This window comes from Mustela putorius, unplaced genomic scaffold (genome assembly GCF_011764305.1).
Source record: "Mustela putorius furo isolate JIRA1106 unplaced genomic scaffold, ASM1176430v1.1 tig00003845_pilon_pilon_pilon, whole genome shotgun sequence".
In the NCBI taxonomy this organism is placed as follows: domain Eukaryota; kingdom Metazoa; phylum Chordata; class Mammalia; order Carnivora; family Mustelidae; genus Mustela; species Mustela putorius.
Window position 1 is genome coordinate 18,274,541 of NW_025421998.1, and position 21,103 is coordinate 18,295,643.

Genomic DNA, 21,103 nt, shown 5'->3' on the forward strand with positions numbered 1-21,103 from the left:
AACTCCGTAAGCAAGCAGGTAATCCTATAATTATGTAATAGAAATCTCGAGCTTAAAGCCCAAATTGAGCTTTTAATTTGATCTCCTAAGTCTCTTTCCACAATTGAAGTTGTCCACAATTCATTTATTAAAACTTTCATTTTAATTTCAATTCATTTATTAAAACTTTCTGTATTTAAAGCCAAAACCTAAGAATAATCAAGATTCCATTCTTCTCCATATAATTCTCGTGAATCTCCTCCTACTCTCCCACACAAATCTTATGTCTCAGAAAGTCCTGTTAGCTCTATTTCCAAATATCTCAGATCTGCCCCCCTTTTTTCTCTCCACTTTCCATCTTAGTCCAAGCCTCTATCATCTCTCATGCGGATTGCAGTGACCACTTAGCTGGTTTCCATGCTTACTCTCTTGCCCCTTAACATCTCTTCTGCATACAGCAGCTATGTTGATGCCAAGTTGATGGCCAGAGTTGGAGCAGCCCACTTAGGCCACAGAATCAAAGTCTTGCATTGAAAAGAGCAAAGCAGAGGCACCTGGGTGGCTCAGTGGGTTAAAGCCTCTGTCTTCTGCTCAGGTCATGATCCCAGGGTCCTGGGATCGAGCCCCGCATCAGGCTCTCTGCTCGGCAGGGAACCTGCTTCCTCTTCTCTCTGCCCGCCTCTCTGCCTACTTGTGATCTCTGTCTGTCAAATAAATAAAATCTTAAAAAAAAGAAAAAGAAAAAAGAAAAGCAGGAGGATTGAGCAAAAGTGTGAATTCCTAAAGCATTATATCATTTCTGCATGGCTTATTCTGAGAGAAAGAAGTCAACTTAAATCTTATTTAGGACACTGTTTATTTGGGTCTGTTTTGGTTTGGTTTGGTTTGGTTTTGGCTTCTGGTACAACCAACTAAGTATAACTGCGTCCAGATACAGATTCTGGATGAAATAATATGCTCTAACAGAGACATGCTGTAAAGGAGGTGAAGTATATCCCATATGTCCCTGCCTTCCGTGGTGGCCCTTTCAGACAGGGCCCCATTGCACTGAAGAAGGTTGCAGTCTGTGCCTCCCAGGTTCTAGGAGCAGCAAGTGAACAGAGGTTTGAGGTGGGACATCAGCAGAGCAAGGCTAAAGAACACCATTTCTGAGGGGACACGAAGGAAGGAAAACTGATTCCTGGGTTTCCCCATAAGATTGTTTGTCCCTAGAAGGCAGAGTTTCTATCATATAAATCCCTGTAAGTCCAACAAGATCTTGAGCATAATAGCTGCTCATGAAACAATAGAATCCAATAAAGGCTTTTCTGAGAGGAAAAAGCCTTTGAGCCCACCCTGAGCTTGGCTTCCCTCTTTGTCAGGGAAAATTATGAATTTTGAACTCAATCAATTGCTTTCCTATGTTTAGTATTATACCTCTGCATAGAGGCACCTGTTGGCTCAGTTACTGAAGTGTCTGCCTTTCGTTCAGGTCATGATCCCAGGGTCCTGGGATTGAGCCCTACATCGGGCTCCCTGCTCCATGGGGAGTCTGCTTCTCCTCACCCTCTGCTGTTCTCCCTGCTTGTGCTCTCTCACTCTCTATAAAATAAATAAATAAAATCTTTAAAAAAAAAAAAAAAACATCTGTGTAGAATGTGTTGCATTGTTTTGTTGATATACCATCCAGAATAGCACTACATGGAATTCAGTGCTTAATAAATGTTTTGGGGTGCTAGTGATAACAATTTATTGAACAGAAGCTCACATTAATTTTTTTTAAAGATTTTATTTATTTATTTGACAGAGAGATCACAAATAGGCAGAGAGGCAGGCGGGGGCAGGGGCGGCGGTGGAAGCAGGCTGCCCACTGAGCAGAGAACCTGATGCAGGACTCAATCCTAGGACCCTGAGATCATGACCCGAGCTGAAGGCAGAGGCTTTAACCCACTGAGCCACCCAGGCGCCCCAGAAGCTCACATTAATTTTTAAAGGTCTAAGCATTAGTACAGAGAAGTATCTAGATGGTAGCTAAAAACTACTGTTGACAATATGAGAGCCAATACTATGCTAGATTTAGTGTAATAATACAATGGGCACATGATGTAAGATTATAATGAAACTAACTGAATAAATGTCTGTGAGAAGAGGTCATTATTTTGTGCTTACTCCTCAGAGATTGTAATGATCACACTAGAAAAAAGTATTAACATTTTTGCTAGCCCACACACATTTTTCTGAGCCTGCATAAGGAACACCCATGGCCTTCTGTTGCTTTCCTCTAGCAAAACCAGAGGCAGAGGGCAGGACAGAATGGGAAGATAAATGGCAGAGGTAGGATGCATTCTACACATTCAACTCAGTTTGATTCTGGAGTACAAGAAGGCCACTAGGAGTTATGTTTACACTAAAGCTATTTTGGGAATGGTTAGATTATTACCCAATAACAAGGACGCAGAAGAGGCAAGTGTAGGGGCAGATTCCTTCATGCAGACAGAGAATTAATTCACCCTGAGCTTCTAGCTAGTAGCGATACTGTGATTACTGTTGTTACCCATGCGACAGACAATTCTTTTTTCTTTTCAACATTTTATTTATTTGAGAGAGAGAGCACATGAGTGGGGGATGGGGGGAGAGGAAGCGGGAGAGAGAGAAGCAGACTCTCTGCTGAACAGGGAGCCTAATGTGGGGCTCGACACCAGGACCCTGAGCATGACCTGAGCAGAAGCTCAACCATCTGAGCCAGCCAGGTGCCTCATAATAGACATTCCTAACTCCCTTCTTTCTTGCAGGTGGAGCTTTCCTCCCATTCTACAAATTGGGCGTGCCAGCATTCTCACTTTTTCATCCTCCCTACGACTGGGGCACGGGCGTTCATCCAGCTCGGGCCAGTCGGGCCCAAGGGAAGTCCAAGGGGACCTCTTGAAAAAGATTTTTGCATCTAACAGACACCTTCAAAACAAAACTCCACTTTATCTTCTTGCTTCTGTGTACTCTTGTGTGAGGTCATGATAGTTAGAGCTGTAGCAATCATCTTGTGACTTGTGTGACAAAGACGGGTCTTCAGTACATTGAGGGTAATGGAGCGGAGAAAATGGAGAAGAGCCAGAATCTTGATATTCTTGAGTTACTGAGCCCACCCTAGAAAAACCATCCCTGTTGTGGATGAAATTAAACCCTTATTCCTTAAGCCACTTTTAATAGTAGCTTATTTCCTGGAGCCCAAAGCATTCTTTCTGAGAAAAGTGAGGGAGACCTTCTTAAGACAGGATGGTACCATTCAAATGTCCTCTAGCTAAGGAAGCCCTTGAGAAGTTGTCCTAAGTATCTGAGATGAGACAACTGCAAGAACCAGAATTCTTTTTAGGGTGTATTGTGAGCTATAATTACTGGGGGTCCAAGAGCCTCACACAGCACCACATTTCATAAAAGTACAAAACCACTGAACGAGCATGAGTTCAGGACATGCGGCTGCAGGAGGATGGCAAGTATGCTAGAAAACCTCACCATCAGCCAGAGGATGGAGCAGAGACAATGACGCCAAAATCGGAGAGCAATCAGGGCACTGAAGTGAGTCTCAATGAAACCTTGAGAAGGGAGGATCTGGGAAGAGAAGAGGAGAGAAGATCGTAAGTCCTAAACCATGTGGTTTGTTTCACAAGTTTTTGATTATCCCACAAGGTTGGTGGGACCTCAAGAGACAAAAGAAAATCTAGAACAGTTTATTGTGTCTATGGTATCATAGGTGTGGTTCACCAGAAGAGAACATTTAAAGTCTTGGCAAGGACCATGAGCTTTAATTAAATGGGATTATTTTAATTGAATAGTATCTACAGACGCACTGCTCAGTTTTCAGGGTAGTGCTCACATTCATTCTCACTGAGTTTGGATGAATTTGAGCAGCAGATTAATATCCTAATATGCAGCTTATAGCACGAAGTATCTGTGGGAAATCCAGTCCACGAGCCCAACTCAGAATTCTGAATTTCAGAGAAGGCCACAGGGATCCCACTATGCAAGAGGAGCCCCTTGGTCCCCTCTGAAAAATGTGGAAAGGCTCTTTGGAGCTGAAGTTTGCCACGGGTTTGTATGATTAACACCCCTGGCTACAGACAGGATCCAGAATGTTCCCTAGTTTCTGATTAACAGAAGCTATAGTTTATCAGAAAATTCACCCCTGGGAAAGAAAGAGACACCTAGTCCAGGTCTGGGTAAATTTTGGGATAGATGACATATGGTTTCTTCTGGGACCTATAGTCAAGTTCCATGCTAAAAGGAACTGTGGAATGATAGGTTCCAACTTCCTTTGGAGAAAATACTGTCATCCTGGTGTCAAAGGGAAACACAAGAGGGATAATGGTTAAAGGAAGAAAAGAAAGTTGTTGTTGTTGTTTTTCTTTTTACTGGGTTTACTAGCCAGTATCTGTGAACTATAACCATTGAGTCTGCCAGCTTGTCTGGCCAAAGGCTCAGTGCCACACAGACTGAGGTAGGTAAAAAGAGGAAAGAAAGCAGAGATGGGAGGCAGAGACCTCTCTTTCTGGAAAAGGAGAACGATATTGTGGTATCTGGAAAGGAAGTTGGGCTCTTTCCGTTTTGTTCTTTAAAAGAAGAGAAATCCAAATATGTCTATGTGCCAAGAAGAAGTCAACAGGAAGGGGGTGTTTAGAGACTCAGAAGAGAGATGATGTCTAATTGAGCTGGACCAGGGGAGACTGAATGGGGGTGGGCAGGGAGGGATGGACCCAGAGCACTGATGAGAGCGATTCACCTGAGGCAGAAGGAAGGACTCTTCTTTCTCTGAGCAAAAAAAGAAAACACAGGTGTGGAGGCCAGTATCTGTCAGTATAAACCCGGTTATGCTTACGGTAGCAACCTCTAAAAGCTCCACAGCTCACACCAAGAAAGGTTAATTTCTCACTCACACTTCATGGCCAGCGCCAGTTGGCTCTGACTTGATTCTGGGTTGTTCGCTCTTCAGGATTTAGGCCCATGGGTCAGCCCCTCCGTGGCCTACTGCAATCTTTGGGACAGAAGGAGAAGAGAGAATGACAAACCACACCTGGGCTCTTAAAGCTGCTGCTGGGAGTGATGCTCATCCCCGCAGCACACATTTTATGGTGAAAGCAACCCCCATCATCACGCCTAAGCTCAACACTAAAGGACATAGGAAAAGGACTGTGATTTGGGGTGAACCATACAAGCTGTTAGAAGTTGCTCCTTTGTTCATTCAGTCAATATCTGTGAAGCCCCCGCTCTGTGCCTGGTGCTCCACTTGGCTCTCTGAATGAGACCGAGGTGCTGTCGAAGCTATGACCATTTAGGGAGTTCCTGCTAATGGCCTGGCATCACCTGACTGACACAGGGGACTCCCCCAACCGCTGAGAGGGAGGGAGTTGTTTCGGGGTCATGGGTTTGAGGAGAGAGGTAAACATTTCAAATAACCTCTGAGGAAAATGGGGAAAAAAAAAAAAAGCTGAATGGAGGAAGTGGAAGAGTCACCGAAGGCGTCCTGCAACGGATGCAGATTCCTGTGTCACTGTGTGACGTTTCCTGTGAATGCTCAGTAGCCTGGATACTCCCACAGAAGAAAAGGTAAGGATCTGGGACCAGCTGGGAGATGATGGAGCCAGGCATGGTGCGGGTACTATGAAAAAATGGTATCTAGCCCAGGTCTCGATAGGGAGAAAAGGAAAGTCATCTGGGCAGATGCTGGGTCTTGAGAGCTAAGGACATTTGCAGTGCAATGACCGTGAACAACCCAAGTCCATGTGCTAATCCTTCCTGTTTGTGGGTTACACTTACGCTATCACTTCTGTACGTTCAGAAGACTCAGCAGTTTTCTGTGTGTTCCTGTGTGCCTGCAGAAGACCCAGCCGCTGAGTCATCGAAGAGTGCGTCAACGGTGGGCAGCGCTGACAATCAGATCTGCGAAGACCCACATCTTTTTGTAGATGAGTCCCTTTCCTTGGGAAATTACAACACTTGAGAAGGCCCCAAAGCACCATGGAAGTTTGAATAAGAAAAGACTTAAGTTTAATTAAAAAGTTCTTCTGTTACATTTATCTTTGTGACAATTGTTGCTTCTTGGTAAAACTAGAGGAAATTATAAAGGGGGATGGACAGGACCATTGTCAGGAGTTGCAGATTCGTGAATCCCATGCCTACCTCTTGAGGGTTTTTTTTTTCCTGTTCTGTTTTGTTTTGTTTTTAACTGTTTCTTACTGAAGTGAAACCAGGTCATATGGAAATATCTGAGGCAACTTTGAAATACAAACGTGTGCAGAAGTCTGGAAGAGTGTGGGGAAACAGGAGTGGTACAGTAACACCCACTTTGTCTAATCAAATATATGAGTGGCAAGCTGTCCTAGCACTCTAAGGGATATAAATCAGGAGCTGGGTGCCCAGTTTACCCTGCATGACTGGCCATTGGGTATGAATGGTAGTTTAACTCAGGGCTTTGAATAAAGTGAGGGGACCCAACTGAGTCTTTTTATTATTTGTTATGTGAGGGTGCCTATGAGAAGCAGTTTCTCAAAAACTTTTACATGCTACTGGATAAACATGCCAAATGCTGGTTGTTAACCCGTCTTTCAAGGGAGGCTATTTAAAAATGAAATCTTAACTTTGTATTTGGTGATCATTTCATAGTTCTGAAGCCCAATTAACTCAGAACTGGTCCTGTGTTAAGCATGTAGGTAGTTACATACAGCGTGCCTGATTCTCAGGCAAATGGTGATTTTTTCTATTGCAAATATAACTTCTTTTCCTCTGGAGGTGCTGTGAGGGGTTAAGTCACTAATATGTATGCAGGCCTTGTGACTTTCTTACATTTAATAAACAATGCAATCTTAACATTTTTGCTTGAATTGATCAACGTTTTCACTTTAAAAATGCAAATTCAACTCAAAGACTGCAAGATCAATTTTTATTTTGCTTTAAAGAAAATCCTACCATAAACAAAGCCCATTTTGTAATCAGGGCCCAATTTTTTTTCCTGAATAAGGCAGCACAGAACAATGGTCAGTTATACATACATGGATTCCAGGAAGCTAAGCCAAAAGAATTTGTCATTTAAGTAAGGTAGGTTATGGAAATTTTAAATGAAGAAAAAAAGCACCAAATCAAGAAAGGCATCAAGGATCATCCTCTTTATTTGAATCACACTGCTTGACTTAATAAAATTTGCCAAAATTAAAAAAAAAAAAATTTTAAGTAATTTACCTACTTGTTTTAAAAAAATAACCAAAAAGGGGGAAAAAAGCCTCTTCTGTTTTCAAACTTTTTGCTGAAAATTCTTATTCTAAATGTATTATTATTTACTACCTTGGTGAGTTTATTATTACTACCTTGGTATCTCACCACTTCCGTGATCTTGGCCTGCATGGACTCTATAGATGGAGGCGACTGTCAAGAACCTGCACTTATTCCAAGACCACAGTCTGGACCCAAGTTTGCTTTTAACTGAAGAGGTAGGTCTCGGTTTTGTTGTGATGAATCTCTCAATTCACAGCGTCCCCCTTCCCATCCCACACCACCCCCCACCCCCCCATAAAGTGAGATTTTTACCAACTTTTAAAATAGTCTATAGAGTTCCTATGCCTGTTTTCATTGATCCGCTTCCCCCCCGCGCCCCCGCTACTTGTATCTTGTAAAACCTAAATCTTGGAATAAAAAATTTTAAAAAAAGGCCGCAGCAGCTACTGATCATGTGGACAAAGGAAATCTTAATTTTACGCAAAACTACAATCACGTATGAGAATTGCATAAGTGGATCGTCTACACTTCGGTGAAGTCATCCGACGTCGTATCCGTTGCTTCTTTTTTGGAGGTTACCAAATCATTTCCCAAAATTTAACAACTAAAGCAATGATGAAATCAGTTTTGCACCGTGTCACAACTTGGCCCGTTGCCGTTTACTTCTCGGCACTGTTAGATTCAATGAGGCCTCGTACTTTCATTATCTGGGAGGGCTGAATTCAACCCCCGCCTTCACGTGCAGACTGTTTTCTGCGGAAAAAAAGTCAAAACATCAAAGGATCCAAGAGCTCAGCAACACAGGCAGAGGAAATCGGAGTCGATGCAGAGCAAAGGGTCCCCTCAGACCTTCCTCATCGCCGCTCTTCGGATTTTAAAGAGAGGCTTAGGAGGACCTATTGGGACAAGAGGGCTGCAGGCAAAAGGTTCGATCCCCAATCCCAGCCGGAGACAAAGGTGAGTAACTGCGGGAGGGGGATGGGGAGACCGGCAGAGGAAGGCTTCACGACCACCAGCCGGGTGGCGTGACTTCAGGACTCAGAAAACGAGCCAGGACAGGGTAGGACAGGAAGGGGTCAGCCAGGCGGACGAACCCGCTAATCGCAGGAGGGGCGAGGCTGGGAATTCCCCCTCCCGCCGCTCTCCGTTACGCGGAGCCGGGAAATGAAATCAACGTAGGGACGCGGGTCCCACACCGGGACTGCCCGGAAGCCTCCGCTTTCCCGGAGCTGGCGTCCTGGAGAAAGAGCGCGTGCCTCACGTCCTCTCCCCCAGCCCCGCCCCCTCGCGCGCTGCGCACGCGCGGCCGCGCCCCGCCCCTCGCGTCCCCTCCGGGGTAATGGGGCGGGGGTGGGGGCGGGGAGCCGAGGTGAGGAGTCGGTCGGAGTCCCTGGGCTGAGAGCTCGAGAGCTACCGGCGCCACCACCCTCCGCCGCGTCACTGCTCCCGGGCCCGCCCTTCTGTGGCCCCTCCTCCCCACTCCTCTTCGCCCTCCTCTCCCCGCCCCTCCGACCGAGCGGTGACTTAAGCAACGGAGCGCGGTGAAGCTCATTTTTCTCCTTCCTCGCCGCCGCGCCGGGCACCTCGCGGCGCGTGGCCCTCACACTCCCGCCCGAGATGAATGCTGCGGCAGACGCCGAGTTCAACATCCTCCTGGCTACCGACTCCTACAAGGTAGAGGTTCGGGGCGGGGGCAGGTGAAGGAGGAGAGGGCGCGTCCGGGACAAGCGCGGGGCTGTGGGGCGGGGGGCGCCGCTCTGGGGTCGTGGCGCTGCACAATCCCGAGGGAAGGAGCGGCCGGGCGGCGGCGGCGGCGGCGGCGGGCTGAGGCAGGTGAAGCTGGCGCCGCAGTGGGGAGGAGGTGGATGGAGGAGGGATGGAGGGATGGACGGCAGGAGGCGGGGCTTTGGGGGTGCGTGGTGTGGGGGGGCGCGGCGAGGGGCTGAGGCGGGCCGGAGACGGCGCGGCCCGCCCGCCGCAGGCGCGGGACGCGGGGCTCCGGGCTCCGGGCTCCCGGCTCGCGGCTGGAGAGGCCGTGGCGGGGTCGGGGCCAGGGAGGCTTGGGCGTCCCCGGCCGAGCGCACGCCTTCCCCGGGAGCGCGGCCTTTTGGCCTTGGGCCGGGTCGGGCAGGGCCAGCCTGGCGAAAGGTCGCCGGAGGAGCGGGTCAGTTAGGTAACGGCCCCTGGGGCTCGGCCGTGCAGAAAAGGAATGAGGTTTGAAAGTGGGTTTTCCCCTAAAGGCTGAATCGAGTGCGCTCCCCCCTTGCTGGCCAGGTACGTCCCTCCCCGAGAAAGAGGTGGGCGAGGACCTAGTAGGGTGCCGCAGCAGCCAGCCACGTTCTTCTGCCTGTGGCCGGGGTGTGGAGGCCACTTATCTGCCCTCGGTAGACGTGCTGGAGTCCCCGGCCCACTCCGCTGGGCTCCGTTTCAAACTCCTTGGCTCCCGGTGATCACTCATACTCCTTATCCCTTGTTGTAGAGGCCGGTAGGCTGCCCTTATTCCATTAGGGCCACTACAGGATTTCTGTGAAAAGGAAAGTGAAAACGGGAGCTAAATGAATTGTAGTTTTAACCCTGGAGAACTCACAGAGAAATGACACATTTGTGTTAATAAGCTTATAGGACACTTGAGAGTATTGCTGCCGCCTTAGTTTTGTTTGAAACTCACACAAATTAGTAAAGGAAAGAATGATGAGAGGAAAATCTGGTAAATGTTCTTTTCCCTAGGTTCCAAATTACATGAAGTTAACTGAACTATACTTTGCTAAGCTTTGTTGACCAGCACACTTAAAAGATGAAATGTCAGGCCAGACACCCCACTTGAACAAAATAAATTTTAGTATTTACTTAACATGGTGGTTTGGAATATGAAGGAAAGCATGATGCTCTCATATTGTTGGTTTTTGTTCAGAACTTTTGCTTTTTCTTTCCTTAAATATTTCCTTTAAAATTTTGGAGAATCCCATTTTGCTTACGTTCTGTTTTGTTCATTTCTTCCCAATCGCCTTAAGATTCTACTTAAGATAATTTAGATGGGTACTTTTTAAAAGTAGAGTCAAGTTTCTTTAACAAGTAGTCTTTTAAATGGAATTTTAAAGTGGAAATCTACAGCATTGCAAGGAGATCAAAATATTATCAAGTATGGTTTACATGACCTTAAAACTTTCTCTTGTCTTTTTCCTAGTGTTTTGAGTATCTTCAGTAATGATTTCACAATGGTCTCATTCATAGTTTTTTCTTAACTAAATTTCTTCCGCCAGTTTTTTTTTGCTAATTAAATCTTTAAAATGATTTCCAAGTTTTCTTAATGTAGCAATTAATGATTTGGTTGGGAATGAGAAATGTAAACAAGTTGATTAGTCTTTTAAAAACAAAAGGAGTACAAATTCCTTTAGTTTGTACTTCCTCTAGCAATTATACATAACAAATGTAAAATTGCCTTAACATCAGTTTTCTGGGATGCTTTTAATTAGAAGAGTGAATTACCTTAAAGTTTTCTAATCTCCTAGCAGGGCATATGTAATGCACTGTTAGAATTTGCACCTATTTCATAAAGTGTATTCCTGCCCATTTTTGAATCAGTCCAATATATTTTATGTTTCTCATGTGAAACCTTTTTATTTTCTTAAATGTGATTTTAAGTCTTTGGTTTAATTCTAGGTAGGTAACATACAGTGTAGATGTGTTGAGGGTGTACAATATAGTGATTCAACACTTCCATATCATTACCCAGTTCTAATCAGGACAAGTGCACTCCTTTATCCCCATCACATTTAACCCATCCCCTCACCCACCTCCTCTCTGGTAACCCTGTTCTCCATAATTAAGAGCCCGTTTCTTGGTTTATCTCTCTCTCTCTCTCTCTTTTTTCCCCTTTGCTCGTTTGTTTTGTTTCTTAAATTCCACGTATGAGTGAAATCATGTAGTATTTGTCTTTCTTTAACTGATGTGTTTTGCTTAGCATGATCCTCTCTAGCTCCATCCATGTCCTAGCAAATGGCAAGATTTCATTCTTTTTTATGGCTCAGTAATCCATTTTGTGTGTGTGTGTGTGTGTGTGTGTGTGTGTGTGTGTATACCACCCCTCTTTTCATTAGTCAAGGGCACTTGGGCTGCTTCCATATCTTGGCTATTGTAAATAATACTCTAAACATAAGGGTGTATGTATCCCTTTGTTATTAGTGTTTTGCATTTTGGGGGTAAGTATCCAGTAGTAAAAATTACTGGATTGTAGGGTAGTTGTATGTTTAACATTTTGAGGAATCTCCATACTGTTTTCCAGATTGGCTGCACCAGTTTGCATTCCCACCAACAGTGCAGGAGGGTTCCTTTTCCTCCACATCCTCGCCTACACTTTTTGTTTCTTGTGTTGTTGATTTTAGCCATTTTGACAGGTGTGAGGTGATATCTCATTATAGTTTTGATTTGCATTTCCCTGATGGTAAGTGATGTTGAGGTTCTTTTCATGTGTCTTTTGGCCATCTGTATGTCTTCATTGGAGAACTGTCTGTTCATGTCTTCCATCCATTTTTGAAATTGGATGATTTGTTTTGTGGGTGTTGGGTTGTGTAAGTTCTTTATATAATTTGGATATTGACACTTTGTAGGACACGTCATTTGCAAATGACATTCCCCCATTAAGTAGGCTATCTTCTAGCTTTGTTGATTGTTTGCTGTGCAGAAGCTTTTTGAGATGTAGTCCCAATAGTTTATTTTTGCTTTTGTTTCCCTTGCCTCAGGAAACATACCTAGCAGTATACCTAGCAACCTGAAGTTGCTTTGGTTGATGTCAAGAAGTTACTGCTCATGTTCTTTTCTAGGATTTTTATGGTTGTAGGTCTCACGTTTAGGTCGTTAGTCCATTTTGAATTTATTTTTTTGTATGGTACAAGAAAGTGGTCCAGTTTCATTCTTTGTGCATAACTGTCCATTTTTCCCAACACCATTTGTTAAAGAGACTTTCCCACTCGATATTTTTTCCTGTTTTGTCGAAGATTAATTGACCATGCAGTTACGGGTTTATTTCTAGGCTTTCTTTTCTGTTCCATTGATCTATGTATCTACTTTTTGCTAGTACAATACTGTTTTGATTACTACAGCTTTGTAATATATCTTGAACTCCAGAATTGTGATATCTCCAGCTTTGTTTTTCTGTTTCAAAATTGCTTTGGCTACTCAGGGTCTTTTGTGGTTCCATACAAATTTTAGGATTGATTGTTCTGCTTCTATGAAAAATACTGTTGGGATTTTTATTGAGATAGCATTAAATGTGTGAATTGCATTGGGTAATGTAGACATTTTAACAATATTTGTTCTTCCAATCCATGAGCATGGAATGTCTTTCCCTTTCTTTGTGTCCTCTTCAATTTCTTTCATCACTGTTTATAGTTCTTAGAGTATAAGTCTTTCACATCTTTGGTTAGGTTTATTCCTAGGTATCTTATTATTTTGGGTGCAAATGTAAATGGGATTGTTTTAATTTCTCCTGCTGCTGCTTCAGTATTGGTGTATAGAAGTGCAAGATTTCCGTACATTGATTTTGTATCCTGCAACTTCACTGAATTAGTTTATCAGTTATAGTAGCTTTTTGGTAGAGTCTTTTGGGTTTTCTATATATGGTATCATTTATTTGCAAATAGTGAATGTTTGACTTCTTTACCAATTTGGATGCCTTTTATTCGTTTTTCTGGTCTGACTTCTGTGGTGTGGATTTCCGGTAATATGCTGAATAAAAGTAGTGAGAGTGGATATCCTTGTCTTGTTCCAGACCTTAGGGGAAAAGCTCTCAGTTTTCCCCATTGAGGATGATGTTCGCTGTGGGTTTTTCAGATATGGCCTTTATTATGTTGAGGTATGTTCCCCCTAAACCTGCTTTGTGGAGGGTTTTTATCATACATTGTACTTTGTCAAAATGCTTTTTCTGCATCTGTTGAAATGACCATATGGTTCTTACCCTTTCTCTTATTGATGTGATGTATCACATTGATTGATTTGCAAATATTCAACCACCCTGCAACCCAGCAATAATACCCACTTGATTGTGGTGAATAATGTTTTTAATGTATTATTGGATTCGATTTGCTGGTATTTTGTTGAGGATTTTTGTATCTGTGTTCAACAGAGATATTGGCCTGTAGTTCTCTTTTTTAGTGGTGTGTTTATCTGGTTTTGGTATCAGAGTGATGCTGGACTCCTAGAATGAATCTGGAAGTTTTCCTTACTTTTTTACTTCTTGGGGATAGTTCAAGAAGAATAATGCTGGGGCGCCTGGGTGGCTCAGTGGGTTAAGCCGCTGCCTTCGGCTCAGGTCATGATCTCAGGGTCCTGGTCTCTGCTCAGCAGGGAGCCTGCTTCCCTCTCTCTCTCGCTGCCTGCCTCTCCATCTACTTGTGATTTCTCTCTGTCAAATAAATAAATAAAATCTTTAAAAAAAAAAAGAAGAAGAAGAAGAATGCTAACTCTTCTTTAAATACTTGGTAGAATATTCCTATAAACCCATGTGGTCCTGGACTTTGATTTTTTAGGTTTTATTTTGTTTGTTTGTTTGTTTTTATTACTGACTCAGTTTTTTTGCTAATAATCACTCTTTTCTAACTTTCTATTTCATCCTGTTTCAGTTTTGTAGTTTATATATTTCTAGAAATTTAGCCATTTCTTCTAGGTTGCAACCAGTTTGTTGGCATATAGGTTTTCATGATATTCTCTTATATGTGTTTGTATTTCTTTGGTGTCGGTTGTTATTTTTCCTCTCTCATTTGTGATTTTGAGTCCTTTCTCTTTTTTTCTTGAGTCTTGGCGGTTCATCAGTTTTGTTGAGTTCTTCAAAGAATCAGCTCCTGGTTTCATTGCCCTATTCCATTATTTTTTAAATTTCTGTATCATTTATTTCTGCTGTAATCTGTATTATTTCCTTCCTTCTAATGTTTTTAGATTTTGTTTGTTGTTGTTTTTCCTAGCTCCTTTAGGTGTAAGATTAGGATGTTTATTTGAGATTTTTCTTGCTTTTTGAAATAATCTTATACTGCTACAAACTTGCCTCTTAGAATTGTTTTTGTTGCATCCCAAAGGTTTGCGACCATTGTGTTTTCATTTTGTTTCCATGTACTTTTTAATTTATTTTTTGATTTCCTGATTCATCCATCATTGTTGAGTAGCATGTTATTTAACTTCCATGTATTTGTCATCCTGCCAGATTTTTTCTTATGGTTGACTTCCAGTTTCATAGTGTTGCCGTCAGAAAAGATGGCATGGTACGACTTTGACCTTGAATTGGTTGAGGCTTGTTCTGTGGCCTAATATGTATTCTGTTTTGGAGAATGTTCTATGTGCAGTTGAAAAGAATATGTATTCTGCTGTCTTAGCATGGAATGTTATGAATTTATCTGTTAAATCCATCTGTTCATTCAAAGCATTGTTTCCTTATTGCTTTTCTGTTTAGATGGTCAGTACATTGATGTATGTAGGATGTTAAAGTTCCCTATTATTATTGTATTATTTTCCATTAGTTCCTTTATATTTGTTATTAACTTTGATGTATTTGGCATTCCTATATTGGGTGCATAAATATTTACACTTGTTATATCTTCTGGTTGGATTGCCCCCTTTATTATTATATAGTGGCTTTCTTTGTCTCTTGTTATAGTCTTTGTTTTAAAGTCTAATTTGTCCAATAAAAGTATTGCTACTCTGGCTTTCTTTTGACCTCCATTTGCATGATAGATGTTTCTCCATACCCTCACTCCAATTTGCAAGTGTCTTTAGGTCTAAAAGGAGTCTCTTATAGGCAGGATGTAGATGGATCTAGCTCTTTTTTTTTTAAATCCCTTCTGTCAGGTCATGCCTTTTGATTGGAGTGTTTAGTCCATTTACATTCAAAGTAATTATTGATAGATACATTTTATTTATTTGGGGGGGTGGTTGTTTCTGATGACTATCTCTGATCTGTTCTTGTCTTTCTCCTTTATGGTCTGCTGGTTTTCTTCAGTGATATATTTGGATTTCTTTGTCTTTATTCTTTGCGTATTAGCAGTTTTATGTTTGTGCTTACTGTATCTCTTTGGCATTTAGCAGTCTATATTAAGTTGATGGCCACTTAACTTTATTTTCTACCTTTATACTGTCACTTTTGGCCTGTCTGTTCCACTCAGAGATTCCCCTTTAATATTTCTTGCAGGGCTGGTCTAGTGATCATGAGCTCATTTAGTCGTTATCTGGGAAACTCTTTTTTTCTCTCTTTCTATTCTGAATGATGGCCTTGGTGGATAGTTTTCTTGGCTGCAGATATTTCCCATTCAGGCACTTCGAATATATCATGCTCTTCTGGCTTAGAAAATTGCTGCTGAATTATCTGCTAATAGCCTTATGGGGTTTCCCTTGTGTGTGACTATATTTTGTCCTGCTGCTTTTAAAACAGTTTATCACTATATTTTGCCAATTTAATTACTGTATGTCTTGCTGTGGATCTGCTTTTATTGTTTTTTGGGATGGGGAGGGGGTTGCTTCATTTCTCCTGGATCTGAGCCAAAGGCAGAGGCCTAACCCACTGAGCCACCCAGGCGCCCCTCTCCTGGATCTGTATGTCTATTTTCTTCCCCAGTTTGAGGGAAATTTTCAGCTATTATTTCTTCAAATAAAATTTTTCCCCTTTCGCTGTCTCCTTCTGGGACTCCCAGAATACAAGTGTTAATACATTTGATGGAGTCACTGAGTTATGTCCATTCTCATTTTGCATAACTATTTTTTTTCTCTTTTGTTCTTGATTACTTTCCATTACTCTGTTTTCTAGGTCATTAATTTGTTCCTCTGCTTCTTCCAGCGTGCTTTTCATTCCATTAAGCATATTTCTTATTTTATTGAGCCCTTTATCTCTGCTATGTAATTCCTTATTTCTGTGTTAATGATCTCACTGATGCTTTCCACTCTTTTCTCAAGTCCAGTGAGTGTTTTAATGATCACTACTTTAAATTATGTATCTGGCAGGTTACATATATCTGTTTCACTTAGATCTCTGCCCATGGCCTTGTCTTGTTCTTTCATTTGGGTCAATTTTGTCTGTCTTCTCATTTTTTTGTCTTAGTCATTGTGCCTGCTTCTGTGTATTATTAGGAAAATCAGCTACATCTCCTGATCTTGAGGGAAATGAAGAGGTCCTGTAGTGTCATGCCATGTAGTGTCCCCTGTTCCCCAGAGCCTGACAATTCTGGGAGTGTCTCCAGTGTGTGCTACATTTTGAGGGGCTCAATAAACAAAATAAGCACACATTTAGGTGCTCAACTGTTATACCTGGCCACTTTATCCTTCAGGCCAGTCATCTGCAGAGGCTGTCTTTGCTTGTTTCAGGCAATGTTTGATCCCTGGCTGAATGCAGCACGTTTTAACTAGGTGTGCTCTGTTCTGCTTGTGCAATGAAGCCTGTTGCCATTGTCACTGGAATTGAAACCCTGCAAGTCTCCTGTCTCTGGAGGCACTGTGTGAGCAGATGTTTGGGCTGGTCTGGATGAGGGGGCCCACAGTGCTAGGACTGAGGCAAACGTGACTGGGAGGGGGGCAGTTCCACTCAAGCATGGTGCAGGGGTGTTGATGGAAGGAAGTTAGGTAGGGAATGTGGATGCTGCCTGGTTCCCGTAGGTGGTCCTGTGTTTGTGCTGGGGGCAGGGAGAGGGAAATGGCTTCTGCCAGTTCCTTTATTCCTAGAGGGATCTCATGCTGCCTCTCTGGGACATGCTCCAAGATGAGCAGATAACCTCTCCACTGTCTGCTTCAGGCTCTCTTCAGAGCACTATTTCCACGCTGTGTTCATGGGCTGGTTATTTGACTTGCCTTCTTTCTGAGAGCAGTGCAGTGTTCTCTGGGCTGTAAAAGCCAAGCCTGCTGACCTTTAAAACTCAGGGCTTTAAGCCCCGCTAGTTGAAAGAACTCACGAAATTTGGCTCCTCTTTTTTTCCAAGCGAGTCACTATGGGTTCATATTTTGATGTGCTCCCCTGTACGTCTCCAGCCTCTCTCTCTCTCTTCTCTCTTCCACTGCCTCGACCATGATCCATTTCTTCCAAACCTTATCTCCTTACTTCCTACCTTCTTTGATGTGGCGTGTTCTCTGCTTTTAATTGTAGAGTTTGTTCTGCCAGTTTTCAGGTCAATTTCTAGGGTATTTAGGGTGATTAGATAGTTATCTAGTTGTGGGATGAGGCAAGTCTTATGTCCTCCTACTCTGCCACCATCTTCCAAGTTTGTCTAATATGAAACATTTTAAGATTTTCATCTTGGGGTGTCTGGGTGGCTCAGTCAGTTAAGCATCTGCCTTTGGCTCTGATCTCAGGGTCCTGGGGTTGAGCTTCGTGTTGGGCTCCCTGCTCAGTGGGGAGCCCACTTCTTCATCTCCCTTTGCCCCTCCACACCCCTGCTTGTGTGCCTGCATGTGTGCACACACTCTCTCTCAAATAAATAAAATCATTTAAAAAAATCTTTTAAAAAGTTTTTTTATCTTAGTAAGATTTTTCATTTTTCTTCCCCAAAAATCCCTCAAGAGGATTCAGTCAGGTTCATATGTTCTATTTCCATTTTTACCTTTTTATCTTCTTAGATGAAGAAGAGACAGAAATTATAATCCTGAGGTTAGAAACAATGAAATTTTTATTTGGCAATTCCATGAGACTATTACATATTCTTATCAGTACTTCTGAACTACTGGGCAGTTAATGTAAGTAGGGAACCTAGTGGTTTTAGATGTGTTGATGGAAGAGAAAATATTGTTGATTTCTTCTTGTAAAACTAAAGAAAGAATAGTTTGTTGTCTAAAATCTACAGAAAGGTTTTTTGCAGGTAGTAGGGTAGTGTCCAAGCACATGAAAACATGGTTATATTGTTTTTACTTGTATCCTCTCTGGGGGGTTCAAGACAATTCGGACCAAAGGAGGAAGGTGGAAAATATATATTCATTTCTGTAATCTCATACTATCTTAAATACATAATAAGGAACTGAGAAACAGGTTAATGTAGTTGTTTCTTCCATTTTCATCCTGGGCTCTTGTTTAATCATTTTCAAAATGACATAAAGTAAAAGTATCAGCTGGGTTGTATTTATGTTGTGTGTTGGGCTGCTTTAGCCATTGCAGTACTTAAAAAGCATTTGGAACTTTTTGTAAAGAAGAACAGTCAGATTTTTGTTTGGGTGTTTCCCCACCCCTCACCCCACCCCCACCCCCGCCAACTGCCTGTCCCTGGAGTAGCCATTGATTAGTTTACAAATAACTGGTTCATTAAAAAGTGCATTTCTATTCCTTGTTCCATTCCCTTGCTTCTATGTAGATAATGTTAGTAACAAACTATAGGAAAGTATAGTTTAGTTTATTTCTGAACATTTTACCTATTAGCAGATTAAGATGGAAGATGCTGACAATTGAGTTGAAAAATTATATAGTGTACAGTAGTAATATTTAAGCAATTTACACATCATCCATTGTTATGAATTGTGCTGTCCAGTTTGGGTTGCTTCTCAAAAGGTTATTTCTAAACTGGTTATCTGGAACTCAGCCCACTTTCATTAATTTATTTAATAAACATTGGAGATCTCCAAGGTATTGTAAAAGACAAGGCATCACTTAAAATCCAGGGTGCGTGGAAGTTGGTTTTAGAGAAGTTAAAGAAGATTGTATAATTTATGTATGGTGATTTGGCACCCAAGGTAGCTTGCTTTTTTTTTTTTTTTTTTTAAGATTTTGTTTATTTATTTGACACAGAGAGAGAGATCACAAGTAGGCAGAGAGGCAGGCAGAGAGAGGGGGAAACAGGCTCCCTGCTGAGCAGAGAGCCCGATGTGGGCTCGATCCCAGGACCCTAAGATCGTGACCTGAGCTAAAGACCAAGGCTTTAACCTACTGAGCCACCCAGGCGCCCCCCAAGGTAGCTTTTTTTTTTTTTTTTTTTTTTTTTTTTTTAGAGATTTTGCTGCCTCATTAATAGCAGATTAACAGGGCGCCTGGGTGGCTCAGTGGGTTAAGCCGCTGCCTTCGGCTCAGGTCATGATCTCAGGGTCCTGGGATCGAGTCCCGCATCGGGCTCTCTGCTCAGCAGGGAGCCTGCTTCCCTCTCTCTCTCTCTGCCTGCCTCTCTGCCTACTTGTGATCTCTGTCTGTCAAATAAATAAATAAAAAATCTTAAAAAAAAATAGCAGATTAACACATTTTAAAAGTTTGGGCTTTTTGGAAAAAGAGTTGGGGACAGGTCTTACTGGCAATTTAGTCCTGCCTGGAACTTTAGCTGCCCAGTGTCTGAGCTGTTCCTATTTTTCATCGTTCCTTCTTTTGCATTGCTTCTGACCAGACACTTCAGTTATTTCACAGTGACTCTCATAGCAGTCTGAGCATTGTGAGGAATGGAGTTCTGTTGTAGTTTGTGTGTCAGAGATTGTGTGTACATTTGTTCAATGCAATTTTCCAGTGAGTTTTATATTATAAATTATAGGAAAAGCTCAGGCAACAGAAATAAAATCCTATATGTAAACCACAAATACACTTGATAGGAAAATTAACTTAGGTCAGTAGTAATTATATAATATTTTGCAAAACAAAGATACCAGAACCAGGTGTCCTCTTTGTCAGTTGACTACATCTTTTTCAAAGGTGTGGCAAAAAAAAAGTACAAACTATCAGGAACTCTGTGCTAAGAGGTTTATGGGAAGGGGCAGTATGATTATAGCTGATTTGGAAGATCCCAAAATATAATCCAAAAATCTTTAAGTCCTGCTTTTGAAGTTATTATTGCTTCAAAAGTCAAATAGCAAAAAATTATTTTCTGTGGCAATAGAAGTATTTCTAAGGCTTGAGATATCTTAAATAACGCTGAAAAGAATAAAGAATCAGTTTAATTTTTTGTTATTTCTAGCACATTAGCATTGACAAGGCAGAAAGTCTTGGCCATTATAAGGCATTATGGATCCTCTTCTGAGTGCCCTATTATATAGATAATATAACTTATTTGTGTCATTATATATATTTTCCCATGTGCTCTTATATACACATGGTACTGTTGAAATGTTGGCTTATGATCATTTCTTAGCTGTTAAAATTGTAACTGATAAAGTAGATTAGTAGTGGCTGTCTTTGGTGTATTGTGATCCCATTGTGAGAGGAAACCTCTTGAAAAAATATCAGATCAACTTTATGAGAAATCTGGAGAAGCTCAGAAAAATCTTAAGAGTTTGCTCTTACAGAAAGATTCTATGCAACTTAAATATTTCTTATATATCTCTTCATTTTTTCATTATTATTATTATTATTATTATTATTATTATTAGTGGGGTGGGGAGAAGGGGAAAAGGGAGAGAGAGACTCTTGAGCAGGCTCTTTGCCCAGCACCAAGCCCGACACAGGGCCCAATCTCACAACCCTGAGGTTATGACCTGAGCTGAAATCAGGAGTCAGATGCTTAACTGACTGAGTCACCCAGGCATCCCTCATATTTCTCTTTAAATGTCATAATTGGGACAAGGATATTTAGCCTAGGGAGTTATTACAATCTTTAGCTTTTCATGAAGTAAATCAGTCACATGACTGTGAAACTAACTTCTATTTAAAGAGCTACTTTTTCCTATGTGCCTGTGTTCTTTACTACATATGTTTTTGTATACTGCAAGTGCTCTGTTAGCTGTAGGAAAATCTTTCTAGTTTAGGAGACATTTTTAGAAGTAAGATTTGCTGAAGATATTATGAGAAGTTAGCTATTTTCATCTTATAAATAATGTTAAATTTATCGTAGAACCATTTTCTCTATTGGTAGAAGTCAAGTAGTGCTTAAAAAAACAAATAAACCCAATATGATATAATAGCTCCCCTTTTGTAGTTCAATTTTGAAAACTATGAAACTTTGTTAGCATTACTTGATATATTTAA

The 21,103-nt window shown here is 41.8% G+C and overlaps 1 protein-coding gene and 1 long non-coding RNA gene across 2 annotated transcripts in view; both read left to right on the forward strand.

Annotated features, from left to right (window-relative positions):
- Positions 1 to 4,214: 4,214 nt before the first annotated feature.
- LOC123394865 lies at positions 4,215 to 6,023 on the forward strand. Its single transcript, XR_006609592.1, has 2 exons — positions 4,215 to 5,553; positions 5,826 to 6,023. It is a non-coding gene; the product is annotated as an uncharacterized LOC123394865 (long non-coding RNA).
- Positions 6,024 to 8,691: 2,668 nt separating this feature from the next.
- Positions 8,692 to 21,103, forward strand: part of NAMPT (nicotinamide phosphoribosyltransferase) — a 40,650-nt gene continuing 28,238 nt past the window's right edge. The window contains exon 1 of the mRNA XM_045089671.1: positions 8,692 to 8,889. Within this exon, the coding sequence (XP_044945606.1) occupies positions 8,833 to 8,889 (57 nt within the window). The 5' untranslated portion in view covers positions 8,692 to 8,832. The remainder of the gene's footprint in view (positions 8,890 to 21,103) is intronic.